The sequence below is a fragment of the Gobius niger genome (genome assembly GCF_951799975.1).
Source record: "Gobius niger genome assembly, chromosome: 9".
In the NCBI taxonomy this organism is placed as follows: Eukaryota; Metazoa; Chordata; class Actinopteri; order Gobiiformes; family Gobiidae; genus Gobius; species Gobius niger.
This window is the reverse complement of record NC_136860.1, coordinates 1,230,807-1,243,004: the sequence shown is the minus strand read 5'-3', so window position 1 is coordinate 1,243,004 and position 12,198 is coordinate 1,230,807. Positions and strand designations below refer to the sequence as shown.

Genomic DNA, 12,198 nt, shown 5'->3' with positions numbered 1-12,198 from the left:
AGGAACTGTTTAACGCAGGGGTGGCCAACTAGTCAGAGACCAAGAGCCGAAATTTTCAACCTTGATCCTCTGAAGAGCCACAAAGGCACCGACCATTAGCGAGATTCCGGGGCGGTACTTTATTGTGATTAAATAGAATGTTTTTTTTAATAATTGTGTTAGATTGAATGGTTTTACTTCTCAACAAGACTGAAATACATGTATATTAACTGAAATTCTGTGCTTTCTGCTCTGACTGAGACAGAATTAGATTATCATTATTATTTATTTATTTATTTTAATGCTCGGGTGTGTTTGTATGTGGGGCCCTGCCCACTGAGCCCCCTCCTCTGATTCGCCCCTGGCCTGTGCGCTCAGTGCAGCTTCGTCCTGACTGGACTGTGCAGAGAACGCACTCTCGGCTGCACAAAGTTTATGAACTTTAACCAGGAGCCTGTGGACGTCTGAGAGTCTGTTTTAAGTTGCATCTGTTACAGTTATAGCACGTGTGGAAGGAAAGTCATGACTTTGCGTATTTCCGCGTTACGATGTCGCGCTTCGCATCATACGCTTCAAAAGAGCTCCGCTTTTTTCCATTTCCTAATTTTGATCTTTTTCTGTGAATATGTGGCCAAATTACATCAAATAAAGAGTAGCTGATCAGAAATCTGAAAAGCAGAAGCTGATCCCAGAGCCACGATCTGCCTGCCTGTTGTTTAACTACATCCTCCTGTGAGTGAGGCTGCACGGGCACCTTTTACACGCCGCCTCGAAAAGGAGAGAGATACAGACTCTCATTCATGTAGAGATGGAAACAGGGTCTGTAGGACGATGGTTGGATTTTTGGTCAAAGACTGTTACAGTTTATGGGAAATATTTACCAATTATTTTGCAAAGAGCCGCATTGTATTAAACATCTCCAATCATGCAAAGAGCCGCACTCTGATTGGCCAAGAGCCGCATGCGGCTCGAGAGCCACGGGTTGGCCACCCCTGGTTTAACGGTACCCAGCCCTAGTAGCGGCGGTGGTGTTACCTGCAGCTCTTCCAGGCGTTGTAGGCCGACAGCTCCAGGTCCTCGTTCTGCTCTGGGCTGAACCTGAACTCTGACACCAGGTCCAGAGGATGCTCCAGAGGGTCGCAGTCGCCCAGCTCCGCTGCACACACACATACACGCACACGCACACATACACACACACACATACACACACATACAAACACATACGCACACAGACGCACACAGACAGACACGCACACAGACACGCACACAGACACGCACACAGACACGCACACACACACACACACACAGACACACACATACAAACACAGACACACACACAGACACGCACACAGACACACACACAGACACGCACACATACACACACAGACAGACACACACACACATACACACACACACACACACATACACAGACACACACATACAAACACATACACACACATACACACACAGACAGACACACACGCACACACACGGTTATTTATTTATTCATCTACGAGTGGACAAACCCGGCTCTTACCCTGCAGGGAGAAGCCGGCGAGCTCCACGGCCGTCTCAAACGGACACTCCAGCCTGACGGACACACAGAACATTACACACGTGACTCAGACGTACAGGAGTTCAGATAAAGCCGTGTTAGTGAGACGTACTTTCCGGAGAGAACGTCCTGCTTCAGCTGCAGCACAAACAGGTATCTGCAGAAAACAGAGGGCGGATCAGGAGAGAGGAAGAAGAAACACACACAAACTCTCTATCAACAGATAGACCCAAGGAAAGTTCATCAGTGACCTGACTAAAGGTATGGGCCGATATTTGGAAATGTCTGGTCAATAATCCTGTGTGTGAAGCTTCTAAACATGTCAGTGCTGAACCATGACAGCAGGGGGCGCTTCATTAGAGACAGACGGCTGATTGATTCAGGAGCTTCATGGTTAGGAGGAGCTTACTAATGATAACTGTAGAGCCTAAGAAGATACGGTTTGTCAGTGAGTTTCTGAAGGATAAGTGGATCAGGGGGAGGGGTCTGCAGGGAGAGGAGGAGTCTGCGGGGGAGGAGTCTGTACCTGGTGAGCTCCTCGTGCAGGTTGTTGGGCTCAGACGAGTAGAACTTGACCCTCATGTGGAGACAGTACGGAGGCCCGACTGCAGAAACACCACGAGAATCAGACGAGTTCACACAGACACAATAACTTCAGAGAAAGAAGAACTTGACTCACTTTTCACCTGCTTCTTGATGCTTTTTGTGACGTCGATCCAGTGCTGCAACAGAACAACATGAAAACCTTCTAAAACAGACGGTGTAACGGCAGAACCAACACATCTACATCATCAAACTGAGGAAAACAATCTGTAGGTCTGAACTGGGACAGGATGAAGCCTTTGCTGAAGCTTCGTCACAGACAGAGGAATGTGTGGGAGGCTGCAGAGCGTCCCAACCAGAGGCCCGGGGACCCAGGGGGGGCACAGGCGCTGAACCTCTTACCACCCGCCTGAACCAAATGCATTCTGTCCTCTTTGGCTGTTATACAGGCCTGTGTAGCACCTCATTTGAAAGCTAAGACCCACAAAACTGATATTTTTCCTCGCGTTGTTGCTGTGTTGTGTCACCTTATTTTGTGTGTTGTTTTTTTCACATTTTTGTTGAATTTTTGTCATTTTTTGGTTGAGTTTTTGTCACTTTTTGGTTGAGTTTTTGTCACATTTTTGTTGCGTTTACATCCTTGTTTTCTTCTCATTTTTTGTGGCTGTTTTGGTGCTTTTTGATTAGGGTAAAGCCAAACTGGAGAAAATGGGATCCGTTCAGAGGTTAAGAAGAGGCCACTGACAATCACTAAGGTTTATAAACAACTCTAAACTGAGCAGTGTTTCGATATCATCCTCAGAGGAAAGTTCATTAAAGGACTCTCTCATTTTTCCCTGCTTAACTATATTTAACCTGCTTTTATTTACTTATTTTTCATATTTCTTTGCCAGTTTATCTACTACTTTCTCAAAATGTTTTCCTTATTTCTCTTCCCAATTATTTAAATTCTTTTCTCCATTTCCCCATTTTTTTAAAAGACATGTTTCCCATTCCTTCACAGATTTCTTCTAATGTTTTTCCCCATTCACCCAATTTTTTAAAAACATTTTTCCCCCTTTCTTTACTTATTTCTTGCTCATTTATTCACCATTTTTCCTTTTTTCTACATTCTCCTTCATTCTTAAGTTTCCCCCTTATTTCTTTACTTATTTATCCCATTTTTTCTTTGCCAATTTATTCACCTTTTCCCCCAAAATTTCCCATTATTTTTTTCTTATTCTTCACAATAAAAAAAAAAAGTCGACATTCCATTTTATTTTTGTTGACATTGTAGATCAGATCTGATTCTTAAAAATACAGTTATTTCTGTTCTTTTGACTCAGCATAAGTTTAAAAAAAAAGCTATTTTGACATAATACGGGGTGGATTTCCTATAAGTGAAAAGAACGTTAAGTCTTTAGGATTTGTTTTTTACTGGCGGCTCTTGAACCCCTGTTGTAGATGAATTGGATGTAGTAAACGTTTGTATCTCCAGCTGGAGTCTGAAGTTCTGACAGAGCGGCCTCTCACCGGGACCTGCGCCGCGTCCATGAACCTCAGGCCAAAGTAATCCTTCTCCACGATGTCCAGGTGATACATGATCTGCTCGAACAGCTCCTCCCCTTTCGCCTTTTTCTGAAACACATAAACAATCACATAAACAAACAAACAAATAAACAAATAAACAAACACATAAACAATCCTGTTCAGAGAAACTCATTCTCTGACCGTCCATCATCTGCGGCTCCTTCAATTTTGGACACATTTATTCCACGTTTCTTGACATTGGAGAAAAACTCCATGTTGTAAATTTGCCGATCTCCCAATCAGATAAATTCATATGATCTTGTAGACGGTGTAGTGATCTTGTAGACGGTGTAGTGATCTTGTAGACGGTGTAGTGATCTTGTAGACGGTGTAGTGATCTTGTAGACGGTGTAGTGATCTTGTAGACGGTGTAGTGATCTTGTAGACGTATATATTTCCTCCTCTACAGCAGAGCTACAGTCAGAGACTGGGCCGAGCTCAGAGTCAGACTGAAGAATGTGTGGAATGTGCTCCTTCACAGAAAACACGGCTCTGTTTAATAATGAGACCCAGGAGGAGGAGGAGGAGTGTCTTGCCCAAGGACACGACGGCAGCAGCAGCAGAGATAAGAACGGAGAACCTTCCAGTCGTGACAGGGATTAAACCAGTCAGACTGAATGTTTCTTAAAGGAACAGGCCAGCGTTTTTTCCATACTGAGATATGTTCTTACCTGAGCTGTGACGAGTTCTTTAGGACCTGTTTGATCTTCAGTCACGTAAACACAGCGCAGACGGCGTTAGCATTTAGCCTCTCCCTCTCTCCTCTATAGCTCCAAAACAGGTCAAGATAGAAGCTACCAAGCTCTTCCACGTTTTCCCTATTTAAATATGGTTACGTGAAGTGTTCCACTACAAAGTATAATTACACACAATTAAACAATGTGGATTTTCTAAGCGGATAAAAGGGGGAACTATATTGTAAGTAAGGGATAATGTAGAGAACGCTGGTCATTATCGGGAAAATAAGCACCGACAGGACGAACCGGACCGTCTTGTTTCGCCCTGAAGGTGCTTATTTTCCCGATAATGACCAGCGTTCTATACATTATCCGCTTATTATACGGCCATTTTCCAACTGAACACACAACATAAACTTCGTACGCTTTTATGAAGGTGGAAAGGTTTATTTAATGACTTCCGCGACAAATAGTTCCCAAAAGTTTGCGCGTTGCTTGGCAACGTTTTGCTAGGCTCGAAGCAGCAAGGCTAGCAGCTAGCCTAGCTACTTAGTTAAAGGTGCAGTTGGAGGAATGGTGGTGAATCTCTGGGTAAGTTGAAAGTCAGACTCACGCTAACTTCACGAGCGATTCCCCGACTTCTCTCTCAGTGACGGGACAGATAGTGTCGCTGCTACGTACGCGCGGAGTGATATGAAAGCACCAACTCCGGTGCCATTGGCAGCGGTCATTATTTTTTTCAGAGGTCCTTTATCAGAAAATAATGACCGGTAGAACGTTGGGAAATCCCATTCAAATCAACGGAGCTTCTACTGACGCTGTGAAGAGCCGTATAATAAGGCGTAATAATACCAGGAGTAGTTCGAAATCCACGCAGTAATCTTCACTTTACTGTGCGGATGCCAAATTACTCCTGGTATTATTACGCCTTACAATATAGTCCCCCCTTTTATCCGCTTAGAAAATCCACATTGTTTAATTGTGTAATTATACTTTGTAGTGGAACACTTCACGTAACCATATTTAAATAGGGAAAACGTGGAAGAGCTTGGTAGCTTCTATCTTGACCTGTTTTGGAGCTATAGAGGAGAGAGGGAGAGGCTAAATGCTAACGCCGTCTGCGCTGTGTTTACGTGACTGAAGATCAGACAGGTCCTAAAGAACTCGTCACAGCTCAGGTAAGAACATATCTCAGTGTGGAAAAACGGTGGCCTGTTCCTTTAACAATACGAAGGCTGCAGATTTACATCGAGCCACCACTGTACCTTCCACTTATTATTATTATTATTATTATTATTATTATTATTATTATTATTATTATTATTATTATTATTATTATTATTATTATTATTATTATTATTATTATTATTATTATTATTATTATTATTATTATTATTATTATTATTATAATAGTGCCACAGTGGAGCACGCGCTAACCCCTGTGCCACAGTGGAGCACGTGCTAACCCCTGTGCCACAGTGGAGCACGTGCTAACCCCTGTGCCACAGTGGAGCACGTGCTAACCCCTGTGCCACAGTGGAGCACGTGCTAACCCCTGTGCCACAGTGGAGCACGTGCTAACCCCTGTGCCACAGTGGAGCACGCGCTAACCCCTGTGCCACAGTGGAGCACGCGCTAACCCCTGTGCCACAGTGGAGCACGTGCTAACCCCTGTGCCACAGTGGAGCACGTGCTAACCCCTGTGCCACAGTGGAGCACGCGCTAACCCCTGTGCCACAGTGGAGCACGTGCTAACCCCTGTGCCACAGTGGAGCACGTGCTAACCCCTGTGCCACAGTGGAGCACGCGCTAACCCCTGTGCTACAGTAGAGCACGCGCTAACCCCTGTGCCACAGTGGAGCACGCGCTAACCCCTGTGCTACAGTAGAGCACGCGCTAACCCCTGTGCTACAGTAGAGCACGCGCTAACCCCTGTGCCACAGTGGAGCACGTGCTAACCCCTGTGCTACAGTAGAGCACGTGCTAACCCCTGTGCCACAGTGGAGCACGTGCTAACCCCTGTGCCACAGTGGAGCACGTGCTAACCCCTGTGCCACAGTGGAGCACGTGCTAACCCCTGTGCCACAGTGGAGCACGTGCTAACCCCTGTGCTACAGCAGAGCACGTGCTAACCCCTGTGCCACAGTGGAGCACGTGCTAACCCCTGTGCTACAGTAGAGCACGTGCTAACCCCTGTGCTACAGTAGAGCACGTGCTAACCCCTGTGCTACAGTAGAGCACGTGCTAACCCCTGTGCTACAGTAGAGCACGTGCTAACCCCTGTGCTACAGTAGAGCACATGCTAACCCCTGTGCTACAGTAGAGCACATGCTAACCCCTGTGCTACAGTAGAGCACGTGCTAACCCCTGTGCCACAGTGGAGCACGTGCTAACCCCTGTGCTACAGTAGAGCACGTGCTAACCCCTGTGCTACAGTAGAGCACGTGCTAACCCCTGTGCTACAGTAGAGCACGTGCTAACCCCTGTGCTACAGTAGAGCACGTGCTAACCCCTGTGCTACAGTAGAGCACATGCTAACCCCTGTGCTACAGTAGAGCACGTGCTAACCCCTGTGCTACAGCAGAGCACGTGCTAACCCCTGTGCTACAGTAGAGCACGTGCTAACCCCTGTGCTACAGTAGAGCACGTGCTAACCCCTGTGCTACAGTAGAGCACGTGCTAACCCCTGTGCTACAGTAGAGCACGTGCTAACCCCTGTGCTACAGTAGAGCACATGCTAACCCCTGTGCTACAGCAGAGCACGTGCTAACCCCTGTGCTACAGTAGAGCACGTGCTAACCCCTGTGCTACAGTAGAGCACGTGCTAACCTCTGTGCTACAGCAGAGCACGTGCTAACCCCTGTGCCACAGTGGAGCACGTGCTAACCCCTGTGCTACAGTAGAGCACGTGCTAACCCCTGTGCCACAGTGGAGCACGTGCTAACCCCTGTGCTACAGTAGAGCACGTGCTAACCCCTGTGCTACAGTGGAGCACGTGCTAACCCCTGTGCTACAGCAGAGCACGTGCTAACCCCTGTGCTACAGTAGAGCACATGCTAACCCCTGTGCCACAGTGGAGCACGTGCTAACCCCTGTGCTACAGTAGAGCACGTGCTAACCTCTGTGCTACAGTAGAGCACATGCTAACCCCTGTGCCACAGTGGAGCACGTGCTAACCCCTGTGCCACAGTGGAGCACGTGCTAACCCCTGTGCTACAGTAGAGCACGTGCTAACCCCTGTGCTACAGTAGAGCACGTGCTAACCCCTGTGCCACAGTGGAGCACGTGCTAACCCCTGTGCTACAGTAGAGCACGTGCTAACCCCTGTGCCACAGTAGAGCACGTGCTAACCCCTGTGCCACAGTAGAGCACGTGCTAACCCCTGTGCCACAGTGGAGCACGTGCTAACCCCTGTGCTACAGTAGAGCACGTGCTAACCCCTGTGCTACAGTAGAGCACGTGCTAACCCCTGTGCTACAGTAGAGCACGTGCTAACCCCTGTGCTACAGTAGAGCACGTGCTAACCTCTGTGCTACAGTAGAGCACGTGCTAACCCATGTGCTACAGTAGAGCACGTGCTAACCCCTGTGCTACAGTAGAGCACGTGCTAACCCATGTGCTACAGTAGAGCACGTGCTAACCCCTGTGCTACAGTAGAGCACGTGCTAACCCCTGTGCCACACGACTCACCGGCAGGTCCACGCTGACGTCCGACCCGTCCAGCAGCGTGACTCTGCAGGTGATGACGGACTTGGCGTCTCCGGCCGCCGGGATGTGCGTGGTCGCTCTCTGCGCCTCCCGCAGCCGCGAGCGCTCCGCGTGTTTACGGAGAGAGCGCCGCCCTAGTGTCCGCCGCAGGAAGCTCAGCATGGTGACGGCTCACAACCTGGAACAGAAACAGACACGACCAATCAGCTCACAGCCTGGAACAGAGACGACCAATCAGCTCACAGCCTGAAACAGAGACGACCAATCAGCTCGCAGCCTGGAACAGACATGACCAATCAGCTCACAGCCTGGAACAGAAACAGAGACGACCAATCAGCTCACAGCCTGAAACGGAGACGACCAATCAGCTCACAGCCTGGAACACAGACGACCAATCAGCTCACAGCCTGGAACAGAGACGACCAATCAGCTCACAGCCTGAAACAGACACGACCAATCAGCTCACAGCCTGAAACAGACACGACCAATCAGCTCACAGCCTGAAACAGAGACGACCAATCAGCTCACAGCCTGGAACAGAGACGACCAATCAGCTCACAGCCTGAAACAGAGACGACCAATCAGCTCACAGCCTGGAACAGAAACAGAGACGACCAATCAGCGAGCAGCCTGGAACACAGACGACCAATCAGCTCACAGCCTGGAACAGAAACAGAGACGACCAATCAGCTAGCAGCCTGAAACGGAGACGACCAATCAGCTCACAGCCTGGAACACAGACGACCAATCAGCTCACAGCCTGAAACAGAAACAGAGACGACCAATCAGCTCACAGCCTGGAACACAGACGACCAATCAGCTCACAGCCTGAAACAGACACGACCAATCAGCTCACAGCCTGAAACAGACACGACCAATCAGCTCACAGCCTGAAACAGACACGACCAATCAGCTCACAGCCTGAAACAGACACGACCAATCAGCTCACAGCCTGAAACAGAGACGACCAATCAGCTCACAGCCTGAAACAGAGACGACCAATCAGCTCACAGCCTGGAACAGACACGACCAATCAGCTCACAGCCTGAAACAGAGACGACCAATCAGCTCACAGCCTGGAACACAGACGACCAATCAGCTCACAGCCTGAAACAGACACGACCAATCAGCTCACAGCCTGAAACAGACACGACCAATCAGCTCACAGCCTGAAACAGAGACGACCAATCAGCTCACAGCCTGAAACAGAGACGACCAATCAGCTCACAGCCTGAAACAGAGACGACCAATCAGCTCACAGCCTGAAACAGAGACGACCAATCAGCTCACAGCCTGGAACAGAGACGACCAATCAGCTCACAGCCTGAAACAGACACACAGACGACCAATCAGCTCACAGCCTGGAACACAGACGACCAATCAGCTCACAGCCTGGAACAGACACGACCAATCAGCGAGCAGCTCCGGAAAACTCTCTTTACTGGGTTTATTTAGGACGTTTTCTCACGCTTATTCATTCACACTGACACACACTAGGGTTGTGCCGATGGATGAGCAACATCACGATGTAGAGCCACCATCGTGATGCCACGCCCCCTCCTGTCAGAAACACACACTGATCTTCTGTGGGCCTCGTAAACTTTGCAGGGATTGCACTGTAAATTAAATCACGTATATAACTAATATGCACGCTAGTTTCAGTACCTGCCAGAAGCCATGATGTGTTAGCCGTAATTATTAAAGTAAAGACGCAGCTGCTCTATTTCTGACGCTCTTTCTCTCTGCAGCTCAGAGTTTAACAGTGCGTGGTTTTGCTTTGCTTCGTACGGAAACTTAAAGCGTTTTAAAATGACGAGATCTCACATCGGAGCTAGATGAGCGCGCATGGGTTTGGATATCTTCACGAAGGACCGAGAGAGGAGAGAGAGGAGAGAAAGAGGCGGTGCAGGAGTTACGAAGTTACGAGCTCACGGACCGGGTGGCGCGTGGAGCGGCTTCAAAAACGTAATATTGTCCCGTTCACCCACTGTTTCTTAAACATTACGTTAAAATTGAGCAAATGCAAATAATAAGCTCCGATTTACATTTGTATTAGTGTGAGAAGAGCCTTGGTGTTGAGGAGATGACTCTGAATAAGTCGTTCTCCTCTCACACTTTTACGCAAGAAAACTAATCCAGATCCAAAATCCCAGTTTCTCACTGATCTACATTTACACTGTTCGCTCTTTACCGGCAGCGTCTCAGACAGAAGTTATAAACATGTTATTTTGTAATGTTTCAAAAACTTCAACCCTAAACAGGCTGAGCAGTGACACCGGGAGATCGTGATAATAACTTTATGTTTCAGTCTTAGAACAAACAAAGCTAATCCGTACATAACTCCAGCTCGAAACTGACACGTGCTTTTCCCTAAATCTTTTGGTTTCGATTCAGCGTAACTTCATCTGTTGGTAGAGTCGGCTTTGGGTGAGTTTTGGGAAGAGCAGCAGCTGTGTTTACTTTTCTCAGATGTCGCTCCCGGAGAGTAAATCACTAAATACGTTTCATAAAGAGAAGTCGAGCACAACCTGAGAGGTCGATGAGTTCTGATGATTCTGTAAATATTATTCATCTGCTGCTCTGGACTCAGGTGTATCAAGTTTATTCAGTTCAATAATAAATGATACGTCTGTGCAATACTGCGATAACGACACTACAATATGTCAGTAAACATTTCAACACGATATGTTCCATTATAACCAAACACATTGTAAAGAACAAGGTCATCAGCAAGTCGTGGCTAAAGAAGATTTAAACAAACATCAGGATTAAATTAGGACAAGTTTAACTAAAACTGAACTTTCACACATTTATACGAGTTTTCATAATTGTCTGGATCTTAGTCTGACTTCAGTGCTGTTTGATATACTGTGGCTTCTTTGCGATACAGATATTGCATCACCTGATATCTCGATACGATATTTATTTGTGATATATTGTGCAGCCCCAGCAAACAGTACTGCAGAAATACCTCAAACATCAAACTTTGTAAAACCTGGCACACTTTAAACAGTTTACAAAGAGTCTGTTTTTATCAAATATGAAGAAATAACTGTAAAACAAAAATCACCTCTTTGTCACGTTTCCATTGTTTTTTGTTAGTGTAAATTAACTGTGATGAAGCCACAAAAAAGTGACTAAAACAGGTACAAAAAGCAACATAAACGTGACAAATATGAGGAAAAAGTTACAATCAGTTTCAAATAGGGCTGAAAGATGAATCAATAAAGTATCGTTATCGAGATGTGAACATTCAAGATATTAATATCGAAAAAGCAACGATATATCGCTATCGTATTGATAGATGTGAACATTCAAATAAAAAAAGCAAGATATAAACTTTCATTAAAAAAACTGCACTCTTTTATATTATGTTTTCATTTTTCAGAAAAATGCTTGTTTTTCTCATAGTTATATCGTATCGTATGGATCGAGATATCTGGCATGAATATCGCGATATGAAATTTTGGCCCTAGTTTCACATACAGTGGCCTATAGGCTGTAAACTCGCTTTTAGATTTGGGTAAAGCTGAAGTGCAGATCATGTGCTTGGTTAAAGCAGTACTAAGTAACGTGTTTACCTTAATAAACCCTCCCCGTAGTCCCTGTGGGGGTAATACAAGTGTTTATGGGAGGATTGGAGGGTCTTTCATCGCCCCCTGGTGTCTCTGGACAGAAAACCATGTTTGCAACTTGACTGCCACCGGTCCGGAGACACCAATACACACTAATGGAATCACGAAGAAGAAGCTAACATGCTAACGGGCAAAGCTAACTGCGGGCTAGCGTCACTTTAAACAGTATTTACAGCCAAGTTTGAGTGAAAAAACATAGTCCCGTTGTATAATTGAATACACAGTAACCCTCTCTGCCTTCGCCTTTCCTGTCAGCGTAGTATTTACTCTCCAAGACAATTAATATGTTAAAAAATCGTAACTTGCTACGACGCCTGCAGTTGCGCTTATGGCCTCTAGGGGGAAGAGTTACTTAGTACTGCTTTAAAGGTAAGATGTTCAAATAAAATGTCAAAAGTTGTCATTATTTTCAGCGACAAAATCTCAGTAATGAAGAGAGTCAAAATTAAGGGATCGTTGCCACACACTCAGTTTTTAAAAAGATACTAATGTGTGGGGGAAATCTGTAAAAAATCAAATAAAAATCTAAATT

The 12,198-nt window shown here is 46.3% G+C and overlaps 1 protein-coding gene across 1 annotated transcript in view; it reads right to left on the bottom strand.

Moving 5' to 3' along the window:
- epb41l5 (erythrocyte membrane protein band 4.1 like 5) overlaps positions 1-12,198 on the bottom strand; it is a gene marked incomplete at its 3' end in the record, with an annotated part of 31,564 nt that overhangs the window by 18,433 nt on the left and 933 nt on the right. Inside the window, exons 2-8 of the mRNA XM_079563733.1 lie at positions 8,014-8,209; positions 3,590-3,694; positions 2,214-2,256; positions 2,061-2,139; positions 1,647-1,691; positions 1,517-1,569; positions 1,015-1,135 (exon numbers count right to left, since the gene is read on the bottom strand). Coding sequence (XP_079419859.1) covers positions 1,015-1,135; positions 1,517-1,569; positions 1,647-1,691; positions 2,061-2,139; positions 2,214-2,256; positions 3,590-3,694; positions 8,014-8,193 — 626 coding nt within the window. The 5' untranslated portion in view covers positions 8,194-8,209. The remainder of the gene's footprint in view (positions 1-1,014; positions 1,136-1,516; positions 1,570-1,646; positions 1,692-2,060; positions 2,140-2,213; positions 2,257-3,589; positions 3,695-8,013; positions 8,210-12,198) is intronic.